Here is a 13,315-nt window from a genome sequence, read left to right as displayed (position 1 = left end):
TCCCCTCCCTCCTCTCTAAGACAGTAAGCAATCTGATATAAGTTAAATACGTGCAATTATTTTAAAACTATTTCCGTATTTGTCATGTTGTACCAAAAAAATCAGACCAAAAGGGAAAAAAATACAAGAAAGAAACAAATAAACCAAAAAAAGGTAAAAATGCTATGTTTTGACCCACATTCAGTATCCGTAGCTCTCTCTCTGGATGTGGATGTCACTTTCCATTCCAAATCTCTTGGAATTGTCTTGGATTGTTGCATTGCTGAGAAGAGCTGTGTCTATCCCAGTTAACCATCACGTGGTACTGTTGCCATGTACAGTGATCTCCTGGTTCTACTCTCTTCACTGAGTATCAGTTCCTATAAACCTCTTCAGGCTTTTCTGAAATCAGCCTGCTCATCATTTCTTATAGAACGATAATATTCCCTTATATTCACATACCACAACTCATTCGGCCATTCCCCAGCTGAGGGGCACTTACTCGCTTTCCAGTTCCTTGCCGTTACAAAAAGGGCCGCCACAAACAATTTTGCCTTCCCCTTTTTTTATGATCGCTTTGGGGAAAAGACAAGTAGAGGCACTGTCGGATCAGGGAGCGTGCAGTTTGTTAGCCCTTTGGACATAATTCCAAATTGTTCTCCAGAATGGTTGGATCAGTTCCCATGAGTTCTAGAGCCGTGTCAGGTTTTTCTTCATAATGTCATTGCAATTCTGGTAATTCTGCTCAATTCGCTCTACGTCACTTTCCTCTGCTGCTGTCCGGTTTGTCATAATCTGTTCATCCATTCCCCCAAAGATGGGCATCTTCCAGTTTGGGGCTACTATGAAAAGAGGGGCTATTAATATTTTTGTACATATGGTCCTTTTCTGCTTTCCTCTATCTCTTTGGGGCATAGATTCTAATAGTGAGATAGCGGGGTAAAAAGACTGAAAAACGGGTAACTTTGGGGGCACGGTTCTAGATTGCTTTCCAGAACCGTTCTCTTTTTTTCCTGTCATCTTTGCTAATCTGATATGTGACAAATGGAGCCTCGGAGGTTTTCTTAATTTGCAAGACTCTAATTATTAGTGATTTGAAGCATTTTTTCATATATCTGATAGCTTGGATTTTTTTCTTTGAAAATTGCCTCTTTAAATATATATATTATTCAAAAGAAACACACATTTTATTTTAATTGAAAAAAAGAAAGAAAACTACCTGTTTATATCCTTTGTTGTTTATTTATTGGATGTTGCTTTAATCAATTCTTTATATATCTTGACTATAAGATCTTTATCATAGAAACCCACTGCAAAGATTCTCCCTCCCCCACTCACTTACTGTTTGTTTTCTAACTGTAACCGCCTTAGATCTGTACGAAAATTTTTACAATTTTTATCATCAAAATTGCCCTTTTTTTTATCTTCTGTGATGTCCCCATCATTTGTTTGATCGTGAACTCTTCCCCTACCTGTAGGTCTGAAAGGTTTCTTGTTCTATTTTGCTTATGACATCAAAAGTCGCGTGTCCATGTGTAGTTTATCTTGGTATACAGTATGAATGTTGGTCTATGCCTAATTTCTGACGAGCCGCTTTCCAGTTTTCCCCGAAGTTTTGTCTAACAGTGAGTCCTTCTTCTCCTCTCCCCTGCCTCTTCCCCCTCCCCAGAAACTAGGGTCTTTGATTTTATCCTACTCTGGTTATTACATTTTCAGTGTGAGTATTTACACCTCAAAAATAAGCAGTTAAGCTAAAAATCAAGGCTTGATTGAGTGTTCTGTTGATTGTCTAGAGTCAAGGAAGTGTTAATAATATAGATTAAACTCTAAGGTATGTGTGCATACAGTTTTCCCCCCTAGGGAGCAAGTTGTTAAAGCTACCAACAGTTACAGTGTACAATGTTCTCCTGATTGTGCCCGCTTCTCTCAGCATCAGTTCACGGAAGTCTTTACAGGTTTTTCTGAAACCTACCTGCTCATCATTCCATTTCTATTTTTTTAAATAACTTTTTATTGATAGAACCCACGCCAGGGTAATTTTTTACAACATTATCCCTTGCACTCACTTCTGTTCCGATTTTTCCCCTCCCTCCCTCCACCCCCTCCCCTAGAGGGCAAGCAGTCCTTTACATGTTGAATAGGTTACAGTATATCCTAGAGACAATATATGTGTGCAGAACCGAACAGTTTTCTTGTTGCACAGGGAGAATTGGATTCAGAAGGTAGAAATAACCCGGGAAGCATCATTCCATTTCTCCAAGTGATGGGCATCCCCTTGATCTCCATGTCTTTGTCACATTAAGAGTTGATACAAATATTGTTGTACGTGGGGTCCTTCCCCCCTTTTATGATTTCTTTGGGACACAGAGCTAGTAGTGGTATCGGTGCACAAATTGTCGCCTTTGGGGCACCGTCCCAAATTGTTCTCTAGAATGGTTGGCTCGGTTCACATCTCCGCCAACGGTGCCTTAGTGTCCCAATTTTTTCACCTCTTCCCCCACATTCATCGTTATCTTTTCTTGTCATCGTAGCCAATGGGAGGTGGGAGGCAGTACCTCCGAGTTGCTTTCTAATCAATAGAGATTTAGAGCATTTTTTCATATGACTAGAGATAACTTAGGTTTCATCTTCTGAAAATGACCTATTCTGACTATTTTTTGGACTACTTAACAGGAGAATGGCTCTTATTTTCAAAAATTTGACTATGTTCTCTCTATATTTAGGAAAGGGCCTCTCTCTTTTTAACCCAATACCAAACCTTTTTTGATGATTCTTGATTTGTGCTGCTTTGTAGTAAAGTTTGAGATCTGAGGCTGAGAATGAGAATGCCCACTTCTTCATGACTCCATTGGGGTTTTCTTGATAGGGATCCTAGAGTGGTTTGCCATTTCCTTCTCCAGCTCATTTTACAGATGAAGAAAGAGAGGCAAATGGGAATGGTGACTTGCCCGGGGTCCTACAGCTAGTAAGTGTCCGAGGCTGGATTTGAACTCAGTAAAATGTGTCTTCTTGACTCCAGATCTGGCCCTCTGTCCACTGGAGCACCACTTAGCTGCCCCAGATAGACCATCTACCTTCTTACTTTTCTCCCCATTACTTCTTTTCATATTCTTGCTCAGTCGTTCCTCCATCCGAATTTTATTATTGTTTTTTTTCTAGCCATACAAAATAATCCTCTGGTGGTTTTGTTACTGGACAGAGAAATGAACTTCGGTAGCATTTTCATTTTATTATGTTGGTGTGACCTACCCATGAGTAACGAACATTTCGCCAATAAGTTATCTTTCTGGGGGGAAAAATGATTTAACGGTAGAGTTCCTGGGCTTTTCTCAATAGGTAGGCTTCCATATATTGCATTTCTTCCGGACAGAGTAATTTCTCTAAGGCATGGGCCCGGTCACGCCCCTCATTCTCCGTTTAATGAGTTTCCCCTGACTTTGCCCAGGCCGTTCTTCCAAACCTGGCATTGACCTCCTCCTCTTGGGATCTCCAGATTCTGGTGAGGCTCATCTCAAGGGTTTCCTCATCCGCCCAGTGCCTCTTCAGCTCCTCCCGCCTTGAATTTTCTCCAGATTGATTTTGCGTTTACAACCTGGCTACATCTTGCCCCCCTCCCGGGAACGCCAGCTCCATCTGAGCAGGGCCCGCCGCTCTTTTTCCCTAGCTGCCAGCTCCAGGCCAGGCCCAAGGTAGCCGCTTCACCAAAGTCTGTGGATTATTTGCCCCAGATCTCTTGGTTCCCCAGGCAGTTCTCCAAGTAAGTGGCAGAGCTGGCAGAGCTAAGCTAGTGGAGGCGGGGAATTCCTCCCCTTCAACCCCTTATTACTTAGTGGAGAGACAAGGCAAGCAGCCAGATCTTCTGAAGCCAGTGAGCATCGCAGGTAGCCAAACTTCAGCTTCTCGGGCTAAATCATCGTTCCCTCGGCCCTCGGGCCTCAGTCGCTGTTTTTTCTCTTTTGACTCCTCTGGGGTTCGCAATCCACTAAAACTTGGCTGGAGAGAGGGCTGCAGAGAAGGGGAAAAGTCAGGGATCCCCCTCCGGATTGGTGACTCGGGACTGGTGATGATACTTGCTTGGAGAATGGAACGAAAGATACTGAACTCTCATTTCCCTTCCCAAGTTTATCCACACTCTAGAGGAACAACCCACGTTCTCCCAGAGAGATCGCTGCTACGTGGCCTCACTGCTGTCTCTGGCTCTCCACGGCAAGCTAGAATATCTGACCGACATCATGAAGACCCTTCTCAGTGACCTCACAGCTCAGTATGTCCACAAGAACCCCAAACTGATGCTCCGCAGGTAAGGAAGACATAGAGAACCAGAAGCCCAAGCTGCCCACTCCTGCCCAGCTCCGAGCCCACACTTACTGCCCCTAGGAAGCCTGCTGAAATGACCCGATGGGGGGGGGTAGGGGGAGAAACCTCACTGACCTTAGGAGCCAAAATTCCCATTCTGATTTTGCTGTTCAGTCATGTGACTTAGCCATTTCACTTGCTTCTGAAGCTCGATTTCCTCATCTGTAACATAGGAGTGATCAACTTGGCACTGTTAACTTGGCAAAGTTGTGTAGGAAGTGCTTATTAAGGATATGTCATTAATGTGGAAATACGTCGAACATGATAGTCCATGTATCACGTTGTTTGCCATCTTGAGGAAAGAAAAGAGGAGGAAGAAAAGTTTGGAATAAATCTTATAAATGTGAATGTTGAAAACTATCTTTACGTGTAATTGGAAAAAATAAAATACCACTTACAAGAAAGAGAGAGAAAAGAGGGGAAAGGCTACGTCACCTTCTCCCACCTTCTTTCTGATTCTGTCCTCAGAATCACTACTCAGGGAGGCTTACTGAATTAATTCCACATATTTCATGCTCTGGAGGCAGGTCTAGGATGGATTCAAAGGGTGGACAAGGACTTAAAACCCTTCCTTTTCTTTATCTGTCACCTTTTGGTTGACAATCGTTCCCACCTTCTGCCATCCCAGGGAGCTTTGCCTTGTAACAGAGAAAAAGAGTTGAGCAAAATCTATACTTTGACCAAGTCCGACAGTGGCAGTCGCCCACTTCTTGAATGCCAGGATCCTCTTTGATGGTCTGTGTCACTTTATAGGACTGAGACCATGGTGGAAAAGCTCCTAACCAACTGGATGTCCATATGTCTCTACTCCTTCCTGAAGGTGATGTAACCCCACCCTCGTAAAGGTCTGAGGACTTCAGAGTGGGGACCGCTCTGATTCCTAGCCTCCTGACCCAGAGCACCACAAATCCTATTCTCCCGCCCATCAACACCGCCCTCGCTTCTGAAGTTTTATCGCCCGATGAGTGCCTCCCACGTCTCTGATCTCATTGGCCGATGCCTCCCTGGTCCTTCAGTTCTACTGATGGATATTTCTCTCTTCTCCGGATCCTAGGAGGTGGCAGGGGAGCCCTTGTACATGCTATTCCGGGCCATTAAGTACCAGGTCGACAAGGGCCCCGTGGACGCGGTGACGGGCAAAGCAAAGAGAACCCTGAACGACAGCCGGCTTCTGCGGGAGGACGTGGAATTCTGGCCGCTGACGCTGACTGTGCTGGTAGGGCCGGCGGCTGGGACCGGTGAGCCACAACGTGTGCCTGCCCGCGTGCTCAACACCGACACCATCACTCAGGTCAAGGAGAAGGTGCTGGACCAGATCTACAAGGGCACACCCTTCTCCCAGAGGCCCTCAGTGCATGCCCTTGACCTGGGTGAGATACTCGATTCCCAAAGCACCCTATCTGGAGAAGCCCTCTAGGATTCTTCCTATAGCCCTGAGAGACAACAACACCTGCCAAGTCATGGAATATCCCAAGGGGAGCGGTCTCCATTTAAGACCTGTAACATAGGTTTGAGGGGGAGAAACCCTGGGGAAGGCCGGGAAGGCTGCGCCTGGCTTGAGCTTAGAGAGAGAATTCATTTGGGACAGAGAGGAGGGCTGAAGGCGTGGTGGGAACAGGGGAATGGGCTGGTGTACAGGAACAGACCCCATGTTCCTAGCTCCATGGAACATAAAGAACGGTGTGTGTAAATGAGACTAGAAAGGTCGAACCAGGTCGGAGGTGGGGAGGGACCTTGAATGCTAGGTTTAAGACTTTGGATGTTATCTGATGAGCCATGGGGAAAGTCTGAACTTTATGAGCAAGAGAGTGATAAGATCAGGATCCTAATTCCTTATCTGGCTGCAGAAACCAGGGTGACCTCTAAGATCAAGGGACCTAAGGCCCAAAGACTGTTCTAAGATTTGGAGATTTTCTTTTTGCTAAAGTAGTGGGACCCCTGCAATCTCAGCCCTATCACAAGCCCATACCCCCCTCTGCCTTGTTTCCCTAGAGTGGCGTTCAGGAGTGGCTGGGCACCTGACCCTGTCAGATGAGGATTTGACTTCTGTGACCCAGAATCAGTGGAAAAGACTCAACACCTTACAGCATTACAAGGTGCTGGGATGAGCAAAGTCAGGGAAGAAGGAGGAAGGGGGAGGGACAGTAGAGCCGGTCCTTTCCTTGGTCCCTGACCCTGGAGGAGGCCACGCTCCTGCCAACTTTGTCCTGCTCCCTTCTCCCTCCCTGTAGGTCCCAGACGGGGCAACTGTGGGGCTCATCCCCCGAATGCACAATGGGAACAGCATCTCCAAGAGCCCTAATCAGAGCTTTCTCTCTGGAGAGAGTAAGTAGCATATAGTGTTTGGACCCAGGTGGAAGCCCTGCAGTGGACTGGGTTGTGCTAACCTAGGGGCTTCTGGGAGAAATCGGGGCAAAGGCAGGGGTCCAGAATTCTCATCTAAAACTGATGATCTGGGAATGCTGTGGACCTAACTCAGTAGATATTCCTTTTGCCACATGAATCCTACTGGAGGGCCCGGCTTCTCCCCGCCCAGTTCTCCCCAGCTAAAGCAAAGGGAAGTCAAGGGCTGGGAAGAATGCAGTATGTGGGTATAGATTCTCTTTCTCATGAAAGAACTATGGATCAATTATCAAATTAGCCATAGGCATGACTGGGCTGAACCAAAGGGGAAATTTAAAGTAGGCAGGAGGGGGGAAGAATTGCCCCCAGTCTGTGGGGATCCATCCTCTCCGGGAAATCACAGGGCTCACGCTGAGTTGAGGATCCCGAGCTCCACCCTGTCTCCCTTCTCCTTCTGCACTTGTCCCCCATCACCCCCCATCACCCTGCAGTCACCAGAGCCAGTCTTCCCTGGGGAAGGGGCAGGTAGTCTCTCCACGTGATCTGTGCCCTCTCAGGCTTACCCATGTTGGAGGATGGTGACGAGAGTGGCGTCCGGCTCTGGCACCTGGTCAAATCTACAGAGGAACCCGAGGTAGCCAAGCAGAGGAGAAGCAGTCTTCGAGACCGGGAACGGGCTAAAGCCATCCCCGAAATCTACCTCACACGCCTACTCTCCATGAAGGTGGGCGGGGCAGCATCCCGGCTGCCAAGGCCACGGTCAGGGTGCTGGGGAAGGGATATGCCCAACTGCTCGGTGGGAATGTCTATGGCCACATCAGATAAGATGCTGGGGAAGATTAATTCGGAAGGCGAAGTGGCAGGGTGACCATTCCGGCCTTGCAGAGAGAAGGGAGCCAACCCAGCCACAGCAGAAAGCCAGGACTGGAAGGGGCCTCGGTGCCATCTTCCAAACCCTCTCTTTACATATGAAGAAGCCAGGTCCAGACAGGGCAGAGGAGTAAGTTAAGATCACCCGGCTTTGTGATGCCTGGGCTCGGGATCTTTCCACTACAATTCATCAATGAAGCAAAGTGAGTCCCAGTAGTCACCGTTCCAAAGACCTATGGACCAATAGCGGACAAAAAAAGAGAATTTCTTTTGCATGATTGCATATTTGTCACCAGGGTTTGAGAATGATGGGATTTAGTTTTCGTTTTTTCTTTTATAATTTGGGGGGGGGTGAAAGGAGGAGAGAAAAGAGACTTGTGAAAAGAAATTTAAATTAAAGTAAAACAAACAGAATCTTGCCTATATCCTACACAGGGCACACTGCAAAAGTTTGTAGATGATACCTTCCAAGCCATCCTCAGTGTGGACCGGCCTGTGCCCATTGCAGTCAAGTATTTATTTGACTTTTTGGATGAGTTGGCAGACAAACATGGCATCGAGGACCAGGAGACCCTGCACATCTGGAAAACCAACAGGTAGCCTTCTCCCAACCCACCAGAAAAGCTCTTCAACCACTCAGTTCAAGCTTCAGGTGGGCAAACTAAGGCCCGCAGCAGTAAAATGCCTTGCCAAGAACATGCAGAAAGTGATAGCACCGGAGCCAGAACCCAGGGGTTCAGCTTACCTGCTTCTTGCGGGGAAGGGGATTCCTAAATTATGGGGAAGGCGATAATGGATTGTAATCTATTATTAGAAAAAAATAGATTGTAGAAAGATGATGAGGCTGCCCCCCTAATTGGAGCCTCAAGGCTCCAAAAGGGGAAGGGGATCACCTTTTCCTCCATGTTAGGAAGGACAGATGGTTCACACATTTCCATGATGATTCATGTAATTCCCAGGAGTGGATGACTTTACCCAGTCCTGGTCATGGAGGGTTTTGGTGAATTCCTTACTATTACCATCCCAGGAATCCCCGGAATAAAGCCCAATATGAACATATAATCAGAACCCTTTACCATAAAAATAGCAACTGACCCACACGGCGCCGCTTCTGACCCTTGTCCATTTCTACCTGCAGAGAGATGGCCGGATACAGAGGTTTGGCCAAATTCTATGCTATTCTTGGAGTTCAGCTCTTCTGTTCACTCTGCTGTCTTCTGCCTTTCCATATTTCCTTGTAGTTCTCATAGTTGCCATTTTCAATGTTGCCATAATATTAGATTTTCTCAAAATACCATCATTTAGCGACTCCTCCTTCCTATCTCAGTCATTCATTCCAGCAACAAGAATTCAACATTTTCTGTGTGTCCGGTACTGTGTAGAGCTACGGGCCCACAGAAATGAAACCCGAACGCTCGTCTTCCGTGAGGAATAATGGAGCTCTGATTTTTTCCTCAGTTTGTCTTTGTTTTCTTTATCTTTATGCCGGATTGTGGGATTTCTGCATCCAATGTTATTGTCGCTTTCACGAAACTCTTGTTTAAGAAACTGCCAGGTATCTCTTCCAAAAGACCGTACCAGGGTTCATCTTCAACAACGACGTCCCTGATTCTAGGAAAGGCCGGTTCGGGGGTTTGAGCGAAGTAATAAGACACTCTTCCTTCTCTGGTCTTTACCGCCAGCCTGCTGCTGCGCTTCTGGGTAAATACCCTGAAGAACCCCCAGTTCATCTTTGACGTCCGGGTCTCGGACAATGTGGACGCTATCCTCACCGTCATTGCCCAGACGTTCATCGACTCCTGCACCATCTCTGAGCACAAAGTGGGCCGGGTGAGAAGGGACGGGGGAAATTACATCTCCAGAATCAAGGTTTTGATATTTCACTGGAGTTGGGGGCGGGGTCAGAAAGCTAGGAAGAACATCCAGGAGAGCCCTGACCCAGAACAACTGGCTGAGGGGTAACTTGGGGGGATGAAGGGTGAAGTGTTGAGAACTGTGCATAGTGGCGGGCGCGGTGGCAATTTTGCCTGCAATGTTTCACCTTGAGTCCTTTCTCCTTTTTTCTGTGGACGGCAGGATTCCCCTGTGAATAAACTCCTCTATGCCCGGGAGATCCCTCGATACAAGCAGATGGTGGAGAAGTGCGTGCTCGGCTGACTGGGCAGGGGCTGCCGGGAGGGCGGGGGAGGGCGACTGAGGAGAGGGAAGCGTTGGGCCGGCTCTGTCTGAGGTGGAAGTGGGATGAGGGGAAGGCCCACGTGGGACTCCTGCTGGTCCTCGAGCTGCTCGACTCTTCCTTCATGTCTCCCTGCTGCCTAGGTATTACTCAGATATTCGGCAGAATACGACTGCCAGTTACCAGGAGATGAACTCGGCCTTGACAGAGCTGTCGGGGGTAAGTAGCAGGGTTAGTTAGTTAGTTAGTTAGTTCGGCCGGGGCTGTGATGACCAGGGCAGACGGAAGAAACGAGAGACCCGAGCTTTGACCCAGACCCATAATTTGTTCCGGCCCGACTGGGGAGACCAGCCTCTCCTCCAGAAGGATGTTCTTAAACCAGCAGGAAAAGGTGTGAACAAATTTGAGTGAGAGCTTTCGATTCTTGGGAAGGAAAGTGGATTGGATAGAATGGGAAGACTGGTTGGAAGAGGGGCCACTTAAAGGAATCCCAGAAGGATAGGCAGGCGAGGGCAATGGTTGAAGATAATGCATCCCGGATCATAGGATCATACTTTTTCTTTGGTAAATTTTATTTCAAACAATAAGCATCTATTTCCTCTCTCCCACCACCACCACGGCGGGGAAGGTGGGGGAGGAGAAAAACCAAAACCAAAAAACCTTTGTAATAAATCTCACAGTCAACAAAATTCCCACAGTGACCATTTGCCAAAACGTAGGCCTTCCTCTGCACTCTGACTCACCACCTGTCAGGAGGTGGGCACTTGTTTTCTCAGGAGTCCTCTGGAATCACAGTTGCTCACTGCACTGATCAGAGTTCTCAAGACGCCACTATTTTTGTCTTATTGGTTGTTCTCCTGGTTCTACTCGATTCCCTCTGCATCAGCTCATGCAAGTCTTCCCAGGTTTCTCTAATAACAACCAACCCTTTCACCATTTCTTCCAACCGAGCAATATTCCATTATATTCATATGCCATCATTTGTTCAGCCATACCCCAATAGATGGATACTTTTTTTTCCCCTGAGGCAATTGGGGTTAAGTGATTTGCTCAGGGTCACACAGCTAGGAAGTGTTAAGTGTCTGAGACCAGATTTGAACTCAGATCCTCTTGACTTCAGGGCTGGTGCTCTACCCACTGCTCCGCCTAGCTGCCCCAAACCTTTTAATGTCCAGTTCTTTGCCACTGCAAAAAGAGCAACATAACTATTTTTTCATCTTTGAGGATCATAGGTTTTAGAGCTAGGAGGAACCTTAGGGACTAACGAGTCCAGCTCCCTGATTTTCCAGATAGGGACACGGGGACTCAGAGAAGTTAACTTGCTAGGGTCACGGTTAGTGTCCTGAAGCCAACCCAACTCCCTATTCACTACACCGAGCTGCCTCAACAAATGCCAGAGGGAGGTCTTGCTGACTTCAAGGTGGAGACTCGGACTATAGAAAAAGGGCTGTAAGGAGACCCGTCTGGGCACAAGGGGCAAAAGATTGCATCAGTGGGATGGGGACAGATTGATTGTATGGGAGGTGGGGCACCGGGGGAAGGGAGGACAGGACAAGGCTGCTGGTGACCGAGTGCCCCAAAGGGGATGATTCTGACCTCAGGGGTCCCTGCCCCGCCAAGATCTGATGCTCTTCCCAACAATGTGTGTTCCTCCCAACCCCAGAATTATGCTTCTGACATCACCTGCTTGGTTGCCCTGCATGAGCTGTATAATTACATCAACAAGTATTATGACCAGGTGAGAAGCAAGTGGGCTTTTGGGTAGGGATTGGACAAGGGCCTAGAGCCCTGGAGGGGAGGAAAAGAGCCCCTTGAGGTTCGATATCTAGAAGCACTTAAAGATAGAAAGGAGGTTGAAGCAGTGGGAGGCTGAATGAGACAAACTTCCCAGTCTCCCTTGCTTAGATCAGAGCTCTGCCTTAATGCCTGACATCTTGAAAGGCCTTCAGAGGGGAAATCGCCTCCCAATCAGCCCCCAGCTCCCTGAAAAAGAGCTCCTGCCAGCCAAGTTTCTGAGCGGCCATGCTGGGAGCAGGGACTCCGAGATGGAGAGGAACTTGCCTCCTGAAGATTTGCTCCAGCTCTGGGGGTGGGGGGTGGGGGGTGTTTAGGACTAGGGAAGACCACACTCTCAGAGTTCAGCAGAGAAAGAATTGGAGGAGGGGGCAAAAAGGGCAGGGACAGTGAGCGGGAGGCCACGCTGACCGACCAGAAGGGCAACTCTGACCGACCAGATCTCTCTGGCTTTTCCCAGATTATCAGTGCCCTGGAGGAGGACCCTGTAGGTCAGAAGATGCAACTGGCCTACCGGCTTCAACAGATTGCCGCTCTGGTGGAGAATAAAGTGACAGACTTGTGAGTCTCCACCCCCAGAGCCCAGATGTTGGGCCCAGAAGAAGACGGACTGGGGTCTGGGGTGTGTGTGGGAGCTGCTCCAGCCAGACCCTCCAGCTTAAAATCAACTGCCAGGGCCCCTCCTCTCCTACCAGTAGTGCCTTTTGTCCCAGCTCCCTATAGACCCAACGGGTGACTCTGTCCTTACGGATTCTCTCCCCTCCCCCCCAAATGGAGCTAGAGAGGGCCTAGAGCCTCTCTCTCCGAGACCCTCAAATGAGGTTTGGGGCAGATCGAGCCAGGAGGTTGGGTGAACACTGTTGGTACCCAGAGTAGTGGCCAAAGCTTGATCCAGTTTTTCCCAAGTTTGGAGGAAATAGTGAAGAACGAGCCCTGTCTGGGATGGAGAAGGGGGGAGAGGGGCAAACATTCAGGACTTCCCACTGGAGCCGATGTGGCCCAGCCCATGACTTCCCCAGGCCCCTGTCACTAGGATCATTAGTGCAGGTATGTGGGGCAGAGGGCGCCAAGCTTTGCCTTTCTCATCGAGGTCTGTTACTTATGGCATAGCTAGTCTCAGACAGCCCCGAGCTACCCTAATTCACACCGGCTCCGGCCCTTTGGGGGATACTTAAAGGATGGCCTGCCCTCAATCCCACCCTCCCCTCCCCCCATCCCATGTATTTATTTACTTGCTGGAACATTTGGAAATAAATGGAGATCAAAGCCTTTTAAAAAAAGTTCCAAATAATCTCGTGTGGTGGTTTGTATTTGTGGAGGGTGTGGGGGAAAGGCAGTTCTGGGCGGACTTCCTGAGGAGGATCCCTGCATCCTTAAGGCCTGTTGCTGGGCTGGAGAGCCACTGGCACGAGGCACAAGAAAACCTAAACTTCTGAACAATAGCTGGGGCTAGGAACGTAATGTCGGGAATTGTGTGGGGTGCAATCACACCACGCACACGCGTGCTCACACACGCGCGCTCGTACACGCGCGCACACACACACACTCCTTTGCCTTCTCTTCCTTTTCTCTTGCTTCCCCTCCTCCCTCTCTAACTGCTCCTTCTTTGCCTCCTTTGCTGGATCCTCCTCCAGCTCACCCCCTCTAACCACCGGTGTCCCCAGGGCCCGGTCCTGGCCCTCTCCTCTCCTCCCTCTATGCTACTGGCCGTGAGTTCGTCCGCTCCCATGGCCGTTGTCATTACTCTACGCTGATGCTCAAATGTCCGCATCCCACCGTCACCCTCAGCTTGCCCTT

General features: G+C 48.5%; 1 protein-coding gene across 1 annotated transcript in view; it reads left to right on the top strand.

Annotated features, from left to right (window-relative positions):
- Positions 1-12,809, top strand: part of PLXNB3 (plexin B3) — a 50,372-nt gene extending 37,563 nt beyond the window's left edge. Inside the window, exons 25-36 of the mRNA XM_051969308.1 lie at positions 4,101-4,279; positions 5,089-5,155; positions 5,390-5,705; positions 6,328-6,431; positions 6,567-6,660; positions 7,236-7,402; positions 7,984-8,144; positions 9,231-9,378; positions 9,625-9,689; positions 9,868-9,943; positions 11,388-11,462; positions 11,979-12,809. Coding sequence (XP_051825268.1) covers positions 4,101-4,279; positions 5,089-5,155; positions 5,390-5,705; positions 6,328-6,431; positions 6,567-6,660; positions 7,236-7,402; positions 7,984-8,144; positions 9,231-9,378; positions 9,625-9,689; positions 9,868-9,943; positions 11,388-11,462; positions 11,979-12,083 — 1,557 coding nt within the window. The 3' untranslated portion in view covers positions 12,084-12,809. The remainder of the gene's footprint in view (positions 1-4,100; positions 4,280-5,088; positions 5,156-5,389; positions 5,706-6,327; positions 6,432-6,566; positions 6,661-7,235; positions 7,403-7,983; positions 8,145-9,230; positions 9,379-9,624; positions 9,690-9,867; positions 9,944-11,387; positions 11,463-11,978) is intronic.
- Positions 12,810-13,315: the final 506 nt, after the last annotated feature.

This window comes from Antechinus flavipes, chromosome X (assembly GCF_016432865.1).
Source record: "Antechinus flavipes isolate AdamAnt ecotype Samford, QLD, Australia chromosome X, AdamAnt_v2, whole genome shotgun sequence".
Lineage (NCBI taxonomy): Eukaryota > Metazoa > Chordata > Mammalia > Dasyuromorphia > Dasyuridae > Antechinus > Antechinus flavipes.
This window is presented reverse-complemented; position numbering and strand designations above follow the sequence as displayed.